Raw genomic sequence first — 24,228 nt, forward strand, 5'->3', positions numbered from 1 at the left:
AAAGGGAAATAGAAATAAGATATAGAAAGATTCGAGTGAACTTTTCAAAGCCACTAATTTATAGAACATAGTTACAAATACAAGTATGGACTTTGGGGCCATGGGAGCTTACTTTCTTTTGTATTCATACCTTAGCTTAGATCATGCTTATTAGCTTTATCGGATCTTTTAACTTCATTCAAAAATATTTCACAAGTAAGTCAAACTCAATAATTTTCCTTGGAAGTATGCCATAAGAAGAATAGCCGTTCTTCCTTTTTAATGTAAATATTTTACTACTGTTCTTAACATTACAATAGAAACATTATGAACACATGTGATCTTACCTTTAAAAATTGAATTTCAACCTTTAAAAATTGAATTTCACTCTGACATTTCTCAATTTATCACTTTTCCATTGCTTTTAATAAGACTTCATTTTCTCGAAAGCAGAACATTATCTTATCCGAAGAATTATTTTGAGACTGTTGAACAAGAATTATTGCAGCAATGCCATGGCAAATCTAAGAGGTTGAGTAAATTGTGGGAATGAATGAAACCACAGCTTAAGTATAAAAATGTACTGAACATGTGAAGTAAGACGATGGTAATTAGGACACTCTCAGATGAATGACCACCCTAATTAACACCTCCCAAAGAACAGTAGACGGAACTCTTGGTATCTGTTTTTTCGATTTAGCTACAAAAATGTCCCCTGGAAACACATACCTGTTATGGTGTATTGGCCTATGGTATCGAGCCTAGGCCTGTTTCTTACACACGCACATCACACACGTGTTCACTGACGTCTATTCGTTTCTCACTTGTGTATCTGAACAACTGTCTTTTCCTCTTCCCCGACATCACTATACAGAGTGTTTTAAAAGTCCTGCAGGATTCTAAAAAGCTATAACTTTAAAGTAATAGGCTTATTACAAAGAAATATTGTTTTGTTTTTTCTTTTACACAGAGGAAAATTTAAAATTTTGTTCTGCCAACACAGTTCAATGACGTGTGTGCAGATGATCACGCGATCACGTGATTCCAACCAATATGACGTCGAAGCAGGAAAAAGCTCACCCATACCTTGGCCCGCAAGGTTACCAGACCTTACACCTTGCAATTACTGGCTGTGAGGATATGTCAAGACCCAGGTGTATGCACAGAAACCGACAGATCTTGACGACGTGAAGTTCAAGATACGTGATGTGATGCAAAGCATTCCGGTCGAGCACTGTCAGAATGCAATTATCGGATTCAAACGAAGATTGCAAGAGTGTCTGGACGTGAATGGTGCCCAGCTGGAGATCTGGCGATGAACCAAACAACATCAAACATAAATTCTAAAGTTTCCTCTGTGTAACTAACAATATTTCGTGTAATAAACCGATTACTTTAAAAGTTATAGATTTTTTTAATCCTGCAGGACTTATTCTGTACCAATATCATGTAGGCAGAAGGGTGGAAGTTGCGGGACAGGCACCTTTTGTAACTACTGAGTTGTCCCCAGGTAGGAAACGAACTTCAAGGAGCCTTGGCAGGCCATATACACCACAGTACTACTTCACATGAGAGTCACGCAACTCATCGTTTTAAACTATGATTGGTATTTCTGTAGACAAATTCATGATTTATCTTTGCTATCCAAACTTGTCAACGGAAAAATAGATTCTCCAGCTCTACTCCTACAAGTAAACTTTTATGTTCCAAAACGCTATTTTATAACCCAGAAATAATCTCTTTAAAATTCTACATGTAAGAACCAACATAGCAGAAATTAAATCCCTGAGGATGATGTGCAAGTTGTTCAACTTAATCTCTAGTAATAATCCTAGTGTCGATCTATTCACATTTAAAAATCATTGTATTCTCTGAAAACTGAATATAACCAGGACACGATGAAGATTGTTATGATGATAATCCCACCCTAATTTATGCATTGTCTATGTTTTTTCCTTATTTGTTATGAAATACTGTTTAAATTTCTCTGTTCTATCTTTGCCTCTGTGTCTTATGTGTGCAATTTATTACTTAATACCTCTATTACATTACTACTATTTACATGTATATAAGCTGATTACCTCTGAAATTTAGATTAAAATATAACTTTAAACTGTATTAATTCAAGCAATGTTGTATCAATTTTTTAAATTTTTAGGGATTGATACAATGTATGAAATCAGCCATGTTTATAAGTATGTTGTAGATTGAAATGTCATATTTCTTACTTGATTTTATATTGTTTCTCTTTTCTCTCTCCTCTCTGAGAGAGAGAAATATATATACATATTAATTTCTTGTTTTCATAATGCCTTGTGAACACTGTAATTGGGCATGTGCCTGTGTGTTCGAAATAAAGAAATAATTGTAAGCTAACTAACATCGTACGTAGCTTAGAGATTGGACATGTAATGTATCATTTTGTAATATATATTTGTTCTTCTCTTTGCAGGAACTGGCCTATGAGCCTTCCACTCCTCACCCAGTAGACTAGGAATCCGCCATCCTGGATACCGAGGAGAGGGACAACTCCTCCAGTGGAGGGAGCGAGTCGACGGCCTCCGTCAAAGACAGCAGCCTGGAAGGAAGCAGCGACTTCACCATCAAGCTAGCAACAATGTCCAGCGACACGGAAGCAGACCAACAGAAGGATGGCAAAACCAAGGCCAACGAAGAATTGAAAACGGTCCTCCACATTGAAGACAGCGGCAGCGCCAGCCATCAAGACCAAGCGAATGGCATCGACAACCCAGGCTTCGAGGCTGATGAAAGCAACAAGGAAGAAGTGACGCTGGAGAATGGAGTCACGGTACACATGACGGCAGGTGGGCGAGTTAAGGCAAAAGGAACTTCACCGACAAATCTCTCTCCGAATGGCTCTTTCCTGAACACAACGCAAGAAGGCAACGCGAAGCCGATAGAAAATGGAAGCATGGAGAGGAAGAAGGAGAAAGAAAAAGAACTGAACGAGGCTGTGAATCTGGAGTTGGTTAACATGAATCCTTATGGTGCTCAACCAGAAGTAACAAAGCCAAACAATGGTTCCTTGAATGGTTCGAATGGTATTCCAAAGAAAGAGGATGAGGTGGATCTAGGAGAGACGTATAGTGACCCATATGACGAGTACTTTGTTCCTGTCAACGAACACAGAAAATATATCAGGTAAGATGCTTTTTCAAGAAACTTTTACCATATTCTTAAATGAGTGGTTCTCTATAAAATTTAGATGTTCATTAAACTATTTATAGCCTAAAAATAGACTTGAAAATCATGTTTCAGATTTATGCAAATAACTAACATACAAATAGCACTGTCAGCTTTGGTGCGAGTGACCCCAGGTTCTATTTCCAGTGGCAGCCCCCAAGCTTTTAGAGTTGACCCAGTGTCGTGAGGACAGTTGTTGGTGAGCTACTTGAAAAGAAGAAGTAGCAGGATTCGATCTTGAAAGCCAGAAAACAGTGGTGATGGGACTCGACATGTTCTGGCCCTTAGAGGGCTGTTGCACCATGGAGTTTAGTTTAGTAAAGAATGAAGGCAAATATATTCCACTAACTGTGCATCTGGGATCCTTTGAAATTTCCAAGTCAATTTCATACAGATCCAGTATAAATTAGGTGTAAAGGTTACGTATATATTTTTCCTTGACAAGAAGTGACTGACTGACTGACAATTTACCACATTTTACATTTTATTCTAAATCAGAAAACAATAACTTTTGAAATGATTTTATATTTTCTGTCTATATGTTGTGCAAGAGCTTTTGCAAATATTTTGTGGTTTAATTTTTTTTTCCTTGCTTTGCTATGCTTTTTAGATGCTACCTCTTGCACCTAACAACAACACTAGTTGTCCAAATGATATGCATTTCTTATATTGGTTCCAAAATTATAAAAAGAATTACACCCACATCAAAATATTGTTAACATTTGCAATAAGTTGCAATGTTATTTGTAGAAAATATCACTTAAATGTCTTAGGGCAATTGGGGATTCACCCTCCTCAAACTTTTAAAGATTTATGCATTTTTTTGAACCAATATTTTAACATTAATTTTTATGGGAAAGCATTATTTATAATACATACATTTATGGAGGAACTTTCATCAATCGTCATAGAATGACAGTTTTTAGTTTAGTTTAGATATGTAGCTTTTCTTATAGTTTTACAAAAGAAGGGAAATGACTGCATCTTACCATTTGAAAATGATTTTGATGTTTACAATATCATTTTAAACTTTTCAACATAAGAAATCTTTCAGATATCAAAGAACTCTTTCACAGCTTCAAGTTTTAAATTCAAATATTGACACTTATCAGTTTGGCTGCATGGAGTAGAAATGAATAAAGTGACTCAATTGCCCTCTTTCCACTATATATATATATATATATATATATATATATATATATATATATATATATATATATAATTTATTTTTAGTAATAAATGCAACAAAAATCTAATTTCAATAAAAGAGCAAATTATTTTAACACAATATGTGCAATCTGAAAAATAATAAGAAATGGAGTAAATCATAGATCATAGAGAGAAACGCATAAATATGACCTTCATTATGTTCACTACAACCCTTCTACTTGGCCATGTGAAACATGTGCCTCTGCACAAAGGGCCTCTGCTCATTTTAGACTGAGAAACTTTTTAAGGTTTTGTGGTTCTATTCTCACATTTAGTGTGCTCATGAGCACACAAACCTCTGGGGCTCAATTGAGAACTATTTTGATATTACAATAAAGCCTAGAAAGCTAATTAAAATGTCTTTGACAAGAGGTGCTTTGGTTATATACAGGGTATAAAGGAAACTTCCTGATGTTTTAGTGGTAATGTTGTCGCCTTCTAATCAGCATTTTGGGTTCAATATCCAGTGGAGGCACATCACACAGTGATTTGGATCCCACTTTAAACTGTAGGTTTAGTCCCGATTAGACTTTCTATGCATAAATTGGACTTAGAACAACAATTCAATTCAATTCAAGTTGCTAAAAAAACAACTTTAAAAAAAGCATGTGCTCCTTTTGTGTGCACAGAGTAAAGTTAGTTTGGAACCAGTTTCCCTTTATGTGTTCTCCATCTGGGATGCGACAGAAGCAACAATGTCCTGTTTGCATACAGGGTCATTTACTTAGGTGCCAACATAATCCCTATCTCCAGAAATAAAAGACTAGGGGCATAATATATCTGAGAATCAGAAAAGGGCATGGAATTAGTCCACCATATCTGATCCAATGACCAAGAAACACAGTGTCCAGGCAATTCGTCATGGCTACAATGTGGATGAGCACCATCCAAATTGAAGATAACAGTTCATAACAAATGGCCTCACTGACACTGCAAATTATTGAAATGTTTATATATTTGAATTTTGTGTGATTTCCTCAAAGCAAAAAGAGATAATGGTATTAGTGCACATTGGTGTTTGCTGCCTCCACAAGTTTTCAACACACTTCTCATGGACGGAAATGATTTCTCTCATGCATTGATGGTGTTATGTGATTGAGTATCCTTCCCAGACAGATATGCTTCACTTGTACAGTGGAGTTCATCTTGGCATAACTCTAGATTGCTTGTACTCTGAGATTTTTAGTTTCGCTGCTAGCATGCAATTTCTCTGCACATCACGCATTCACATGAAAGAATTCAGAATTCCTCCTACTCATCCATAATGTGCATTTATCTTTGTGTACATTTATGGCAATTAATTGAAATATGTCAGTCTAAGTCCATACACCCTGTATATATCACAAAAAATATTGCCTGTGGCTCTAATAGATCTGTTGCAACACTTGTGTATGTGTGTGCATGTATGTATATATTTAGTTAGACACCATTTTGCATGATTTTCCAGACGGTTCTATGAATTTCTAGTAGGCCACACTCAGCAATATTTGGTTTAGAATGTTTTCAATGACCCTGTTTCTATCCAACAGTGACCCAGAGAGTTGAATATAAGTCAAATAAATATATAAAAATACCCAGAAGAAAATGAATAAATCAGTTTAATATATATTTTAGATATTGTAGTGGATATTTTGCTATTTTAAGTGAATATGAATAGGCTCCTTAGTGACAACACATTATTCTTGCATTTAACATTTTAAATCACTAATCTATATGAAGTTAATTGAATTTTAGTTTTTGAATATTATCTTTTCACATGCGTAAGTCTAAAATCAATCCCTTCTATATATAAGAAATAATAATCACAAGTTAACTAAAGATTGTTACCTCATTGCATTTTGTTTAAAACTTAACAAATATATTATTATCATTCTTGTTTTTGAGTTCATTAAATGGAACATTTATCTGGTACTAATGGGTTGATTTAATTCTTTTAAGGGAACCATTATTGTGCACTTTAAACTACAACATAAGCATGTTCACAATAAATGACACTAGTTAGTTTTGACTCCTTGCAATGGTTAAACAATATTCCACATTTTCTCTCTTTGCTATATAGGTGGTCTTCACTTTCAAGCATGTTTTCACTATAATAATAAGAGCATTACATCTTTATTGCACATACATGTATATCTCAGCAGGAATTTTTTTCAATTGGTTCCGATATCAGAACCGGGTTCGATCCTCGGCCGGTTCAAATCCGGGAACTTTTTTAACGTTGGAAGTGGCCCTGGTGCCCACCCAGCGTCGAATGACATTGGTACCTGGGGTAAACCCTGGGGGGGGGGGGGTAAAGGTGGTCAGGGGCGTCATGCTGATCACATCACCCCCACTCACGACCGGATCAAGAAAGTGTGGGGCATTACCCCCACACCCCCTATACGCCTTCATGGCATGGTGCTAAGCACAGGGGAGCACTTTACCTTTTTTACTTTCTATCAGAACCAATTGGTCAATTGGAAGGAATTGGTTTCTATTGGAAAGTATTTTATTGTTTTCAATATATTGCTTATTAAAAATTCTTATCCATACAACTGTAAATGCAATGGAGAAATCATTTAAAACAACTAAAATTAATATCTGGTAAAGCATGTGGAATTTGTAGCTTAGAAAAGCTTTCACATACAAAAAGTTCCAAATATATGAACACGTTTTTAACACTGTAGCTTCATTGCGTTTTACACACTTAGAGAAAATCGAAAAAAATGCTCCTTCAGTCATTAATTGACATGTTTTTCTTCCTTTATACATGTGAAAACAGAAACAAATTAGGTTAAACAAAGAATCTGACCCACAACACTTGAAAATGTGATAAACAAACAAAACACTGAAACACTGTCTAGATCAACCTAGTTGATCAAAAGATTGCTCATTTTTCCAATTGCATTACATACACATAAGAATAACCATGGAAATTCCATATTGCAAAAAACAAGAACTAATATGAGCATTTATTCCAACAACTAGTTGCTTTAAGGTTGAGTTGGTTCTGAAGAAAGAGTTCTTGTTAGGTATGTTTAGTAGGATGCATCTGTAGATATGTCTATTTGATTTTCCTTTGTTCAATCTCATTTCTGTTATGCATTACATGTTGCAGTTCTTCCTTGCACTGTTTCCCTCATTGTGGTTGTGGGTATTAGTACTGTATACTCTTGCCACACACGCACCCATACCTTGATTTTAGCACTTTTTCTCTTGCACATCCTTTCTTACAGTTTGACTGGTGACCCTGATAACCTTGACATGATGCGACCTCGAATAACCTTCACTTTACCTGGCCCAGTGTCGGGTGTGGATAGGTCAGGCCACTCTCTCGAGCCACCGATGGAGGGCGTAGTGGAATATCGGGATTGGCTGAAGGCTTCGAGGTCAGCATATTTGACCATAGTTTCCTGTTACATGTTCTGAAATTAGCCCTTCTTTAGAACAGCACAACATTTTATGTACAGTAGTTTCTTTTTGGTGATTGTATGCTGAATAACAGAGAAGGGGGCTAAAAGTAAATATTAAACCAATGTTCACTATACTACATTCACATGTTTCACAGAGAAAGTGCTTTCGTAAAATGCAAACACTACTGCAATACAAATTGCTTTTGAAGTTCTACTTATGCTTAGCTCACTGAGACAGTTAAAAGTAAACATTGATACATTTCTATAGTTTAATAGTTACTACATTATAGACGAGCTAAATAACGAGTTATGCAATGTGGTAAGAGGTATAAAATATTGATTATTATTACCACTACAAGTATTGTGAATTTAATAATAATTTTTCTTTAATAATTTTTAATATTATATTTTATTTTAATAATTGTGCTCACCATTTTAATCCCAATTTAAAAAGATAATTACAAAACTACAAGTTTTTTAAAATTTATTATAAATGTTAATTTTTTTAATTGTATAATGTTGTAAAAAATTTAGTTTAAAAAATTATTATTTCTTGTTTAATAGTAACATTGCATATTGTTTCAGGGGTGAAAAGCTGTACGTAACGAAAGACAAGCGACGAACACAATCATGGAGGCGATGCATTTGTTGGACTATTGGCCTGGCACTTCTAGCAGTTGCAGTTCTCATAGCAGTTTTAGCAGGAAGTAAGTTATTGAAAACATGTTTTAAAATGCATCAAGGAGAGGTGGCCTGAACTACATTGTGGAGTTTTGAGATATATCTACTTCAACAAACTAAAAATAGTACAGATAAAAAATGTTTGTCAAAGTTTGTTTTGAGCCTATTTTATGTTCAGTTAGGATAATTCGGACTGAACCTACAGCTTAAAATGAGGTCCGAACCACAGAGGATTGCATTTTGACAAAATTGAAATAAATGTGCACTTTATGTGAAACTGTTCCTCATCCCCTTAACATTGAATACGAATGTAACATGCCTTTGAATGTACCATACGCCACTCCCTTCTTTTTTCCTCTTATCTTTTGCTTCCATTCCTCTTACGAAATTACAATAAACTGACAAGGAGAGGCTACGGCTTGGGAAATTGAGTTTTGGACAGCACTTCGTGTAGTGGTAAGACATCATTTAGGTATTGATATGCCAAGGTACTAGCATTTTTTTCTCTGAAATGGCTGGCTAGTGCACTCTAGCATGTTGGCATATCAATACATACCTAGAGGATACCCTATCACTCCACAAAATCTCATCTCAAATTCAATTTCCCAAGCCATAGCCTCTCCTGTATTAAGTCCACAGTTTGTCTAACTGTGTTCACAGGGACTTTATTCTGTTAATCTACTTATACTTTTATCATTAGTATTTTTCTACAAGTTGTATCTATTTGAAATTCTTAATGATAAAAGAATACTGGAATAAAATACCAAAACCAATAACTGATACTGAACCAATACAATAGAAAAGTATTTCATTAAAAACATAAAAAATAATTTACTTCCTTAATGTACATGTCCATGATATACTGATGTCATAGGCATAACTTAGTGGGGGTCCCTTGCCACCCCTCAAATTTTCGGTTTTATTTCTTTTGTTAACCTCATGGGATCTTAGGAGCGAAGTAATAAAGAGTAATATTTGTGATTTTGCAAATGTAACAGTTATTTAGCAAATAATCCTAGATGCTATTTTTATAGAATGCAAGACTTTTGACTGCCCCCCCAAGTTAAACCCCCAAGTTCTATTCTGACCTCCTCCCCAAAATTAGGATGCCATGCATTTTGTTTGGAAAAAGAAAGTAGATAATTATAAATTTTTAGAAATTTATATTACAGAAGAACACATGAAAAGGACTTCATATTCATTCACAATAACAATATAGTGTTCTAATTGTGCACAAAATTACTGTACTGTACAAATATTATCTTGAAGAAATTATTGATAATTTTGCTGCATCCAATATGTCACTCTTAGATCAATACAAATAATACTTATTCGTCTTCTTTGTACTATATCAAAATCTTCATGTTTGAGTCCAGTCTAGACATGGGTGTTGATTGTGATTATCACATCATCAGTTTCATTAACACGTTCTCTGTCAGGTCGCTCATACTGACTGAAACTGGTACACACGAATCACGCCATGTTGGTCATTATGACCGAAACATGTGGCTTGCACTTGGTTTTCCTAAGATTATTTCGGTCACGAGTATATCAATAATGCACAAAGGCATGACTGACAAGGCGTGGGGAATTGAGTGCACATAAAAGTGTTTTGGCTGTTCCATTTTTTGCAAAAAAAGAAATACCGAAATTTTCGAAATTTCAAAATAAAGTCAAATAACCACTTTGGCGCAGGAGGCAAAATTGGTGAAACCATTCTGGCAGGGAACATGTTAAATGATCACTCAGCCCCATCATTTTGATTAACCAAAGTGACAGAAAGACAATGCAAAACAACAAAAATACATATGTACTGCATGCAAGACACACATACTCTAATAATGTGTTTTCATTTTATAATAAATAAATCTTCTAAATAGATAAATTATTTCTTCAATGGTAAGCAATGCAGCAAGAGAGTTTGATCTATCTAGAATTATAATTGATCTCTCCTGAAAGCATTTTTAATATTATAACAAATCTTGATTGTTATAATCATTGATTAATATGAATAAAGGACATGAAGTGTTATTAATTACTTTGATTTCAAGAAGGCCGTAAAAGTAAAATAATGAACAGAATATTGTGAGTTACTGTTATGAATTGATACATGTTTGGGATACATTGCTAATTGATTTTCATATATGTTTTAGCTGGTGTAATACTAATGCAAGATGAAATGCCACGCAGCTCAGATGCAAGAGTTGCAGAAACAACTACGCAGGTATCTCAAGAATCTTCATCATTCACTCCCCCACCATCATCATCAGCATTTCCCGAGTCTCCACCAACAACTCAAATGATGAGCCTCTATGGTAAGCACAAGTCTCTATTTAGATGTAAGACATTGAGAAAAAACACCTATTACATTTATTAAATAAATTTGTAGTAATGTTATTACGTACTTTCAAATTGAAAACAAATGTACAATTTTCTTCAAATAAAATATTAGTAAAAGCATGTACTTAGAAGTAGTACACTTTTTTGCCTATTTGTATCTTACATATGCACCCTATTTTTGTTTGAATTGAATTATTCTCAGCACTGGAAGTATTGTAAGGCTATGTGTATGATTTGCTAGATGCGTAAGGAAGCTTTTTTGTGTAGTAAAGCAACATTACATGCCAGTGGAATGAAAAACAATCTACCTATTAGGTGATAAGGTTAGAGTATCACCAAATTATAAAGCAGAATTACAACAGAGGGCAATTGGTTCATAGAGATAAAAAAAAATAATCATGCTTACTTCAATTTTTATTGAAAAGAATTGAAATAAACCATTGATGCAAAAACATATTAATACTCAGCGAAACATATGAAATAATGCTAATGTTGAAATTTTACTGCCAATTAATAAAATAGATTTAATGTATGTGAAAACAAAAATAAAAAATCATACAAATAAATATTAATAAATACGTATTATACATGAACAAGGGAATTATTTATACACTGCTTTATATCTGACAAGAAAGTGTTGTGTAAGGGGGAAAATTCTATTTCTTTCCTGTGAACTTATTAAATATAGATAGTGTGATAAAGTTTCATGTCTCTATAGGTATTGCTTAAAATACAAAGTATGCTAGTTAAAAAGAGTGAAGCATGAGAGTCAAAATAGTATGTTTTGCACTTAGCACTTTTTCTGATAAACCATGATTTCTTGACAACTGTTCTGCCATTTTAAATAGCTATTTTGTGAATACAACATGCACCTTGTTCAAAACTTAAATAAAAATTAAGTAAAATATAAATATAAATAAGTATATTTCTACCAAGTTCTTTGAAAGTATATACTACACACACTACAAACAAACTACCAATGTGGCTACAATTATTCATACTACAAGTCTTCACACATGTTGTATTAAGAACAAATACATGAATAATGAAAATATGTACAGGTATAGTTTCTGCTAACCAACTTGATGAAATTTGTGACCAATAAAAAAAGACTGTTCCATTTCTTTCTGTAAATGTTACAGGTTTAAAAGAGTATAGAAGTAGACCATTGACTAACATCATATATTTTATCAACAAAGACAGATTGGAATTAACAATATTTTCCTGTCAAAAGAAACACTGTAAACATAATTACTACTATTTTCTAACTAATGCAGAAATGTCTTGCTTTCTACCACTTTTGACTTTTTGACTAATCACAAAGATGAGGATGAGTGGTGATATGATGAAATTGGTGAAGGGACATATCATCATCATCATCATCATCATCATCATATCATCATAAAGAGCACCCACGCCCAGGCTGGGATTTGAACCTAGGACCCCTGGCATCGTTGTGTGCTGTACTAATTACTCTGCCATGGAGATCGGCAAAAAAAATTAAATGTGCACCAACAGAATATATTATAAATCTGCAATCAAAGGTTTCAAGAGGATGGTGCTGAAGTAGATTATGCCCTGGCAGTGCAGCGTATCTGGCCAGAAAGTTCCTCCAATATTGCACTGGACTCTGGGAAACTCTCGTTTGTCCACCAATGATCCTAGATCATAAAATCATGTTAGTTTTTAATTGTGGTGTACTCGGTGGAAATTCAGAGCACTCTCCATCTGAACCAAACAATTATAGAAAAGGCATTTTAGCAAATTTCAGTGGTGTTGTGCCAGAGTGCACATATTGTCATCTTCACCTGTGTATGAAACACAATGCTTTGAACATATTTTGTAATTTGATGTGTTTTATCCTGTGATTCAAGACTTATAGAGTACCTGTAGCATTTTACAATTATATACTTACATGTAATAGAAAATATAAAATGCAATTAATGTTTGTCTGCATGTATAATGTCTTATATTTCTGTTTATCTCCCAGTACCTAGAGCGTTAGAAGGAGAGATGAGGATAACCAGTGATGACTATCTGCCAGAATTAGCAGATCCTAATTCCACTGAATTTAAAGAAATGGCACAGAAATTAGAGAGTGAGGTAGGTTGCAAGTATAGTGAGAATTTTAATTTAATATGCTAATCTTCTGTAATATATCAAAATCAAAAATTGTCAGTTACCTAATATAATAAAATTGCTGCTAAAAGAAATGGAATTGAATCAATGCTATTTTTTATTACATTAAAATTTATGCATATGTATGAAAATGTAAGAAGTATCACTCTTAGTTTCCAACAGTGGCTGGTTTGTGAAAGGTATGGGATTCCACATACATCCTTACTACAAAATTCACTGTGACATAAAGAATTTCAGCTTATTAAATATGCTAATATTCAATAATTCTGTTTCACCTGAGCAGCAACGTCACTTTTATCAATGCTTTGTATTTTGATTTCCAAAAGTATTGGCAAGAGTTATTACTAAATTTTGAGAATTCAGTATTCAATTGAACAATTGAGCAATCATTAAGATGAAAATGGGGTAGAACATGCAACATTTGAAATATTTCTATTAATTTCATAAATTTGATGGAATAGTTTTGCAAAATGTGTGTTATGCATTGAGGTTAATTGGGATTGTTTACATTCTGACCCAAACCACTTATCTTGAACTGTAAGACCCCAGTTTTAAGACTATAGTGTTCAACTATTTATCATTTTGGCTTGTTGGCTTTTACATTTTATTAATTTAACATATGTGTAACAATTAAGAACATGATAAATATATTGTTTTAAATTTTCTTTTGAGATCCTATTATTTTTCATTAGGATAAATAATCTGTTACAAGTATTTCTAAATATACAAATATGCAGTGCCTGTTTTATAAATATTCTCATATCATTTTCTCCTTTTCTAGATAAAGAGTGTATTATTCAAACCAGGAATGCTTAATGACCCCTCCATGGATATCTTCGTGAAAGTAGTTGATTTTGCGTAAGTGTGGAAATCTGACTTTCTCTCCCCGCCCCCTTTTTTGTTGTTATTGTTGTTGCATTCTACTGTCTTAAAAGTAAGTAATTCTGAGTCAATTACTATTAAGTTTTGAAAAGTGGATTAACTAGTATTCCTGGCAACTAATGCTGAAGAGTTTTGCTTAGGATATTATCCAGGGTTTTTCTTCTCAACACCCCACAGAAAATCTCTTCAATTACAAAAATTAATTTTGTTTTTATTAAAGGCATAGATACAGTTTCACATAAGAGGTAGATTTATTTCAATTCTCTTGAAAAATTTTGAAAGAAGTCTCTGATATATTCTAGACTATGCATATCTCGTCATATGACAGATGCAAGCAGCCTCTTTATGTTGATTGTTAAGCTAGATAATGACTATTTTTAAAAAAGAAAACATGAAAAAATATATTTAGATTCCTGTGTATTTCTGATAGGGAATAAAAGCACCCTCTTTCAAACTTAATGTTTTCACTAATGAAGTAACATTTTGGCATTTGGCATTCAACCTTTCTGCTTTCTGTTCATGCTTTTTATTCTATTATTAACATATTCCTAGAGTAATTTAAAAAGTACACATATGTGCACATGTGGAGCCTCAGCTACTGGACGGGTCACAGGTGGTGGATAGTGAAACCCAGGGTGTGAAATAATTGAAAACTGGTAGGGGGGAGAAAGTTTTTAATCTACAAACCCCTCTCCCCCACATATGTGTATTATTAAAAGCAAAAATAAATTACTCATTTAAAAATATATTTTTATTATTATTACTATTATTATTAATTACATAAAGAAATTAATTTGTTAGTTTTATACATATCCGATATTGCAAGGCAGCTAACTAATTCCTTTAATAACTGGTTAAAGATGTTAATAAATTATGAAATAGTTGAAGTGGTTTTATTATGTATAAGTTTTTGTTTTGTTTTTGCTTTATGTTAATATAAATCAATTAGATTTAATACTTATTATTTTGTTGCATTCTTGTTTTACTTATATTGTGCGTATTGATGTAGATTTGTTAATGATCTCTTGAGAGAGAATGCATTCAATACTCACAACCATACTAATTTGTGTGTGTTTTCGATATTATTATTAGTAAAATATATTGGAAATTAAAAGTAATTCCTTATCTTTTGTTTGTTATAACAAAAAATCTCCCCCCAGGAATTTTTGGTGGGGGGATTTTTGAGGCCCAGATTGTTGGTGGGGGAAATCACCCCGTCCCCTCCCCAGGTGAAACCTCCCTGAGATATGAGGGGAAGCTATGAATAAGGGGAAACACAAATAAGCAGTCGCAGACTGAGGCGGTAAGGCTATCAAGGTGTTGAGGGTGTCCAGTGGTATGGACACACTCAGCAAATACTACAGATACCCATCGTTAGCCTTGTGTCATGGCAAATAGACACCACCATAAAAGTGTTTGCCCCCACTGCCTTGTGAGCCTGGAGGAATCCAGAAAAGCCAGGGGAAGAGTTAAAACCCAACAGAAATTGAGGGTGTACCCATGTGTAGACTGTGACAGTCCCGATAATCCAACAGCCAAAAATATTAAAAAAATCGAGAAAAGAAAGAAGCAAGCCAGACTGGAAATTGAAGAAAACGTGGGCTACGAATAGGGACATTGAATATTAGAACACTGACAGGAAGGACTGAAGAAATTGTGGATCTAATGGAGAGAAGAGGAATCGACATCTTTGGAATGAGCAAAATGAAATGGAAAGGAAGAGGAGAAATGAAATTGAGGAAAAACTATAAACTGTATTGGGCAAGTACTGGATAGGGCAGGAAAAGTGGAGTTGGATTTGTAGTCAGACCCAGAAGTGGAATAAATGAGGAAGTAGAAAGGAAAAATGACAGAATAATAAACTAAAAATGAATGTAAGAGGGAAAGTAATAGAAATAATTGAAGTGCATGCCCCACAAACAGGATGTACAAGGGAGGAGAAAGATGAATTTGAAGAAGACTTGGAAGAACATGTAGGAAAGGAATGGGAAATTGTGATTGGTAGTTTTAATGCACAAGTGGGAAGAGGCAGGAAAGTGTATACAAAAATACTTGAAGCAGATGGATGGGGACAGAGGAATGAGGAGGGAAGGAAGCTACTGGACTTTGTAAGAGAAATGGATTGTTAGTAGGTAATAGCTGGTTTAAGAAGAAATATGACAGTTATAAAATCACGAGATACAGTTGTTATAAAGAACAAAAGTCTGTAATAGATTATATATTGGTAAACTAGGAAGTAAAAAAGAATGAACAACATTAAAGTAATACTCAGTGAGAACTTAGACAGTGACCACAGGCTACTAGTAGGAGATGGAAAATAAAAGATAGAAGGGAGGAACAAGAGAGAAGGATAAGAGTGTGTAAATTGAAGGCTATGATGATAAAAGAGAAATATCAAGAAATATTGCGAACAAAAGTGCCAAGAGATGAACCCAAAGGAGTAGAAACAGCATGGATAAGATGTAAAACAGTATTAGTAAAGACAGCCGAAAAGGTATGTGGAAGGATAAGCGAGATAAGAAAGAAGAAAAAAACACCATGGTGGAATGCAAGAACTAGAGGGGCAGTGAAAAACAAAATGATGCATTTAGAAAATTGTCTAAATGTAAATCACAAAATGCATGAAAAGAGTATGTGGAAAAGAAGGAGACAAGAGCAGTAGTAAAGGAGGAAAGAAGAAAGTGGATGGAACAATGGACCAAAGTGCTAGAAGAAGATGTAGATGGGAACAAGAAAGTATTGTATGGATTTGTGAGAGAGAGGAGATGAGAAAAAGGAGACAGCTGTAAGCTAAGGAACGAGAGGAGAAATGTTGTGAAAGAGGATGAAGAAATAAGGAGAATGTGGAGAAATCATATCGAGAAATTGCTAAACATTAAAGAAGGAAATGAACATGATGTGAAGGTAAAAGAAAACAGGAAGGTAAAAACGAATCTCACATGGAAGGAAGTGGAGCAAGCACTGAAAAGAATGAAGGGAGGACCTGGAGTAGTTGAAGTGCCAGTGGAAATGATACTTGGAGTAGGAGTGATTGGTGTGTAGTGAGTGTACAGATAGAGTGTTGAAAACAGTGTTGCAAGAGAGAGAGAAGTGCCAAGGGATTGGACAAAGGGACTAATAGTTCCCATATTCAAGAAGGGTGACAGAAAGGAATGTAAAAATTACAGAGGAATAACACTAATGTGCCACTCAGCAAAGGTGTATGAGAAAATATTAGAGAAAAGAATAAGGGAAGTAACAGAGCTGAACATAAGAGAGGAACAGTATGGATTTAGAAGAGGCAGATCAACAGTAGATCTGATATTCACCATAAGGCAAATACAGGAAAGGCACTATAAGTATTGAAATGATTTGATTATGGCATTCCTTGATATAGAAAATTCATATGATAGCATGGACAGGACAAAGATTTGGAAGGCTCTAAGAGAGAAAGGAGGAAGAGATAGTGTGTAAAGTGCAGAGCACATACAAGGCCAACCAGAGCTGTGTGAAGACACCAGTGGGAAGAACAGAGTGGTTCAGTATTGATTGATTTGTTGTATTTTACTTTGCCTCTTGGCTAATTTGTGAAGATGGGGATGAGTGATGAAATGATGAAATTGATGAATGGACATTTTACAAACAACCATGCCCGAGTGGGATTCGAACCTGGGACCCCTCAGAGTGGTTCAGTATAAGTAATGGACTAAAACAGGGAAGTGCTCTTACCCCACTGCTCTTCATAATTACAATGGATGCAATTAACAAAGAAGATAGGAGAGGAAGAGATGAAGCCCCTGTTGTTCGCTGATGACGTATTAATATGGGGAAACAGGGAAGAAGAAGTACAGAGACAGCTTGATATTTGGAATGAGGAAATCAGGAGAGAAAGAATGAAATTCAGTGCAGAAAATAGCGAGGTGGTAATAACAACAAAAACGGAACCAGAAAGGAACCAAGAATAAATATGGCCATGGAAGAGTTGAGGGTAGTGTAGAGCTTCAAATATCTAGGAAGCATAATTGAGAGAAGTGGCAGAATAGATAAGGAGGTAAACAGAAGAGGACAAATGGGTGGTGGACTATATCAAAGTGTTCGAAGATTAATATGGAACAGGGATGTACCTATGAAATGTAAGAAGGTAATATATAACACATACTATGTGCCAATAATTATGTATGGAGCAGAGAATTGGACAATGACAGAGAGAGACAAAAAAAGATGCAGGCAGTGGAGATGAATTTTTTAACTCTTTCGCTGCGGAATTCTCTGGCACACAGTATCCCTTGGCTGCGTAATTAAATTTGAAAAAATATTTTTTTTATAAACAAATAGTTTTCACAATTACATTGCGTTATATTTGAGAGAGAACTTACAAAATTCATTCCTTGCACTGAATAACCATTCTGTAGCACCTGGTGGTATGATATTTTGAAAAATTTTGAAATTTTGAAATATTTTGAAATTTTGAAAAAAATAATTTTAGAAAGAATAATTTTAAAAAATTACCTTGCAAAATATGTTATAGAGAAATTACAAAAGTCAATCCTTGCACTGGCAAACCATTCTGTAGTCCCTGATGGTATGGTATTTCTCAAAACACGGGATGATGCAGAGTGGTGGAGCGGCGTGGAAATTCGTAAGTAGTATCAAGATACTGGGTGGCAAAAACTTCAGTTTGTTCTGCTGTGTTCAAATACTGAGCGGGGGAAATATTTGATAAAACAAGAAAATGGTGTGCTAAATACTGTACTGTCACCAAGTAACTTAGCACTTGCCTGTGTCGAACTTCCCACACCTAGATCAATGCTGCTTTGCACTCTGCTCCATGATGTTACGGACGGCGGTACAAATTCTTCATCAGACACTACACAATCACTGTCACCACTTGAAGTCTCATAAAAACTGTCGCTATTATCGTCACAATTTAATTCACCTTCTGATTCAACAGTTGAGTAACATCATTATCAGACAAGTGTTGACGACTTGACGAAGCCATGTTGTTTACATTCGAACATGCATTTGAAACTGACATGTCAGAGCACTCAACGCTCGTATTAAACGGAGGCCGGAGGCGTAATTAGCGACATCATACGATATAAACAAAACTACAAGTTCAAATATTTCCAAATAGTATCAACAGATGTCTGAAGGCTACTAAAAGCGACGTACTGCGGAAATGCGACACCGCAGCGAGTGGAAGTATGAACTCGCAATAATGCGACTTCCGCGGAGCAAGGCACCTGGCGTGCTGTGCATAAATGTAACGACCGCAGCGAAAGAGTTAAGGAGTATATTGGAGAAGGCTAAAAGGTATAGAATAAGGAATGAGGAGATCCAACAGACAGTGGAGGTGGGGAAGCTTCAGGACAGGATAGATCAGGCACAAATGTGATGGTTCGGATACATGAAGAGGATGGATGCAGAAAGACTACCAGTAAGGGTTACAATGCACAAGGAGTGAGAATAAGGTGAAGGGGAGACCAACATGTCAGTGGAAAGAGCAGATAGTGGAGAGTGTTAGGAGAAGAGGGCAAGATTGGAACATCGTGGAAAAAGAGGAGTGGTGGAAGACCAGGAAAAATGGAGAGGCTTGACTTCTATGCTGACCCAGCCAGAGGCAGGATACAATGAAGGAGGAGGATGATGATGATGTACACATGTAAAATTATAGCTTCCAAGTGACACCAGGCTTTGTAGATCTCACTTGTTCCATGGTGGGATCTTTGACAAAGGTACTTTCAAATTTCGTCACTTAAAAAAACAAAAAAAAAAAAACTGCTATGATGTGATACTTCAAATTTGAAACTTAAATCTACTTAGAATTTCTTCTAGAGCATTCATGTGAACCTTCGTGTAGTTTGCTGTGGTTGTTTAGATATTTTCAATACTGGTATATATAGCCATGAAACTATTGCGAATATCCAGATAACAGCAAAAGCAAACCACACAAAGATTCATGCAATGCTCTAGATGAAATTCTAAGCAGATGTAAATTTGCAGAAGTTTGAATATCATTCCAATTTTTTTTAAAGTAGAGGAAATTTCAAAATGTTAGTTTGTTGGAATCAGCTAAATATCCAACTGAGCCTTAAGAGTTGTTTGTGCATGAGGGAAAGAAAAAATAGTGTGATCAAGTAGATATAGAGAAAAATATTTGCACCACGATGCTTATGCATTCATGAAAATATTTGGATTTTTTAAATTAACTTAATTTGCTCTATTAACTATGATGTTACAAACTAGAAATTTCTGCAGTATAACCAGTTGTTTTTTGCTTATATTTTCTTGTGCTATTTATGTTTGAATAAAAATAAGTATAAAATGTATTTTCCTGCGCATGGTGTACAAAATTATCTTGTCCTTTAATATATTACTTGTCTTTTCTCTTTCTCTTTGATTTGCTAATATTATATCAAATTACAAGTTAAATACGTATAGAGTGCAAACATTTTATAATGCTTGTTATTGGACATCCAATTGCTTAATTTTGACATATATGTCAAGTAGTTAGTTTGAAATTGATACATATTGCATCTGTTATACAGGGTTAAAATAATAATATAAAAAAATGTTGAAAGAGCATGATGGACAAGGAAAGCAGGGCTGCCCACAGTGGGGTTTCATGACGTGCCTGCATTATGGGAATTTTAGGGGGAGGACAAAATTTTATACCAATTCTATATATCTTCACACAAAAATGGGGGGATCGTATCGTTTGATTGTCTTGTTATTGATTTTTAGTTTTGTTATTATGTATAGTTTTTCTACCTACCTGTGGGTGATCGTGGCCATAGGGTTGAAATGAAACACCACCTTTTATGCCTTTAGAATCGGTTTGGATGGAGTAAAGTAAACATATATTGCTTAAATATGTCTGTATTATACAGTGCCACAACCACAGGGGGTCATTGCTCCCCCCCCCCTTCGACGGAAGTCAATTCTAGGGGAGCAAGGGGGACGAACATTGACGGCCAAGGGTACCTGCAGGAGGGGGGAGAGGAGCAATTACCCCTTCGATTTCAAATTTTATGCAAATACAAATTAATTTTGTAAAATTTTCTTGCTTGCTTCGCTCGAATTATCTGCTTTTCTCGTTTTCGTCAAGTTCAGAGCTGTAGCTAGAGTTGGCGGGAGTCAGCCATGTGCGCTGAATGGTCTAAAAAAAAGTTGTAAAAGGGAGAATGCCATGGCTTCTAGTAAAATTATTTGCACCCTATTAAATCAATGTTGTTTTTTATTGCAAAAATTGGATCTAAAAATTTTCTACCACGATTTGCTCGCAATCTACTTGTTTTCTGTAATGTCATGTATTTGAATAATATGTATTGTATATTTGAATTGAATAAGCTTTGAATACTAATAGTAGTAGTAATAATAATAATAATAAAGCCATTATTAATATTATTATTATTATTGGTACGTTTATCCTGGTACTCCCCCCTCCCCCCAGAAAAAAATCGTGGTTTGTCCAACAAAAATAATTTGAGTAATTAATTCAGCATGAACGGGGGGGGGGATTCTACCTTTTTAGGGGGAGTGCATCATGGGCCTTGGGGGGTGGGGATGTGCTCCCCTGAAATGAAGTATAATCAAATTCCTACATCATTCATTTGGATTATTCAAAACTGTAGAAGAAACTTTATAAACAACTTGATGATGCCAAATAAGTAAATATGGCCTCACCCATGGCGCAGTGGTAGCGTCATTGCCTTGTAATCAAGGGGTCCCGGGTTCGATACCCGGTGGAGGCACAAGTGGTTCGGATCCCACTTTAAACTGTAGGTCCAGTCCCGATTAGCCTTCATGTGCATAAAGTGAACTTAAAACAACAACTCAAACCAAACCAAAACCAAATAAGTAAATAAATTAATAAATAACTAAAGAAAAATGTGATGAAAGATAAAAGCACACAATACTGGAACTGAATTTATATTACATAGTCATCACATGCTCCATGAATAATATGATAAAACTGAAATAATGGTAGTTTGTATGATATAGATTATTGACTACATAGAAATTTATGTGAAAATGAAGGCTTGACCAGGAACCTAACCCCAATTATCTGGCATACTGTGCCACTGCTCTACCAACTGAGCTACCAAGCCAACACAGATTTCATCTGATTTTGTGTTTCAGTTGTTTTGTCTATGCAGAATTAAATTTCACAGTGTCCTAGACATTCTAGTAATCATGATTGTTGAATAATTGGTATTTGTATGCCATAACAAGTTAGTATCTATTTCTAGATATCAATATAATTCCTTAAATTTCTCTCCAGGCCAGGAAGCATTCTTGTTACATTCCGTGTGGGATGGGCATTCAAGCCAGGAACGTTTAATCCAAAGGATCCGATCACGAAAGAGGAGATGAGGCAGAAATTCACAACATATCTTAAAAATTATGGTGGCTATTTTGATGTGTATGCAGTTCCAACGGGTTCAGTACAAACCAATAGTAAGTGTTTGTTTATATGGTGTCAAATAGAGTTGTAACAAAATATGCAATATATTTTGTCTAGTAATTTTTCTTTAATAAATCAATATTTATTTTTAAGACATGACATTTTATACAATAATCTGAATGATAAGAAATTAGAAATATTCAAACTTTTTTCAAAGTAGTGGTTTAAAATAATAGATTATAGTTTGTAAGTTTAATTATTTGTTGTATCTGACAGAAAACTTAAGTAAAAAATTTGCATGAAGTTATCATCTTGTTTACAGTAAAAATAAAAATATGATAATGTGCATGAAGCATGCAAGATGATTTTGTAGCACTACTACTACCTTTTTTCATTCAATGTTACAGTATTTATTCATTTATGAAGCTGGAGTAACATATACAGCAAGTATATGAATTGAGAAAGGTATTTATTATTTTATATGCAAAAGACTTGTAACATTTTTTTTTACTGTTTTCAATCTCAAAAGTAATGATTTTAAAATTATTTTCACCAAAAATATCAAACATTTTGTGATATATTAATATCTATTTAATAGGCATGCAATTTATGTATAGAGTAATTAATAAGAATGTTATATGATGAGCAATATTTTAATTTTTGGTATAATTCATGTGTGTACATATACTTCAATTTTTTTTCCACCCAGATGTTCTAAACAACTGCCAGTTTAGCAATGGAGGGTGTTCGCATGAGTGTAACTTTGACTACGAGAAGATGAATTTCATGTGTGTCTGCCCAGGAAATTTGGTACTTGATCCTACTGGAAAGAACTGCACAAAACATGGTAAGCAATGTTAAAACCTAGCAGATATTCAAATATCACACATATATACATACATGCATGCATTACGTCATATATACATGTCTGTGTGCGTGCATGTGAAATTTTGGATCAAAGTGTCCAGACTTTGATCCCTGATGGAGGTACATAATGGTCCAGATCTCACTTTAAACTGTAGGTTCAGTCCAGATTAGTATATCTGTGTATAAGATGGACTTAAACACAAACTTCATAAGACATTTTGTGGATAAAGTAAAATGCTGAGAGATTAATCCACCTAAAAGAAATGCACAGAAACCATGATTTCACATTCCCCAGGTTTTAAATTTTGCCTCCATTTACATTCATTTTTCATGGTTCCAATAGTGCAAAATTTTGTCAAATTTTTCCACATTATACATTTTCCCTCATTTAAAAAAAATTTCACCTCAGTTCACTGAAAAGTTTAAATTTGAGGTTTCGCTGTACTTGCTTTATACAGTTACGCACCATGTGCGCATTTATTTCAGTATTGCCCTTATGGGCACTGCTACTAAAAAACCCTCTGGGTGTATCAAAGAGTATAAATTTCTCCTCTTTTTGCAAGTGGAAGCATTTTTCTATGTAGATTATGAAGCTAGACAAATTGTTTGAAAAATAAGACGAATAAAAATTTTCAGAATCCCATGTATTCCTTATGGAGAAAAAACTCGACAACTTCGACTTCAAGTTGCAGCTAATGAAATGAAAGTTTCGACTTTTCCGGCGGTGAAAATCATCATCAATCTGTCGTCTTCCCGTTGATACCTTTTTCTATGACATCAGAAGTTTGATATTCGCAAGAAATCGAATAAAATATTATTCCCATATGCTCAATGTTAAATTTCCTCTCTCTCCCGTACAACAATTCTGACACAGACTTCCCCTTCCAGAGCTCCCAGCGCTGAAGGGTGGCTCACATAGGAGGGGCGGGGCAAAGTGGTCAACCCATGATGAGAAACAGATGTGGTAGTTTCAGAGGAAAAAGATTGTCCAAAGTAAACAAGTTCCACACTCAAAAGGTTGAGGTATAATATAGAACTCGGGAGTCCCTGAGGCACAAGTGGAATAGCTACATAGCAATACATAATTAAATTATATATTTCAAACGTTAGCACATGAAAGCACACAATTTACTTTAGATAGCACACAAA

The 24,228-nt window shown here is 34.7% G+C and overlaps 1 protein-coding gene across 2 annotated transcripts in view; it reads left to right on the forward strand.

The window, feature by feature from the left end:
• Positions 1 to 24,228, forward strand: part of LOC145993923 (uncharacterized) — a 285,429-nt gene that overhangs the window by 220,066 nt on the left and 41,135 nt on the right. For both annotated transcript variants that reach the window (XM_083129863.1, XM_083129864.1), the window contains 7 exons: positions 2,432 to 3,141; positions 8,370 to 8,491; positions 10,619 to 10,780; positions 12,796 to 12,908; positions 13,726 to 13,802; positions 22,090 to 22,265; positions 22,922 to 23,059. In XM_083129863.1, coding sequence (XP_082985989.1) covers positions 2,597 to 3,141; positions 8,370 to 8,491; positions 10,619 to 10,780; positions 12,796 to 12,908; positions 13,726 to 13,802; positions 22,090 to 22,265; positions 22,922 to 23,059 — 1,333 coding nt within the window. In that variant the 5' untranslated portion in view covers positions 2,432 to 2,596. The remainder of the gene's footprint in view (positions 1 to 2,431; positions 3,142 to 8,369; positions 8,492 to 10,618; positions 10,781 to 12,795; positions 12,909 to 13,725; positions 13,803 to 22,089; positions 22,266 to 22,921; positions 23,060 to 24,228) is intronic.

Source organism: Lepisma saccharinum, chromosome 10 (genome assembly GCF_977018435.1).
Source record: "Lepisma saccharinum chromosome 10, izLepSacc3.1, whole genome shotgun sequence".
NCBI lineage: Eukaryota > Metazoa > Arthropoda > Insecta > Zygentoma > Lepismatidae > Lepisma > Lepisma saccharinum.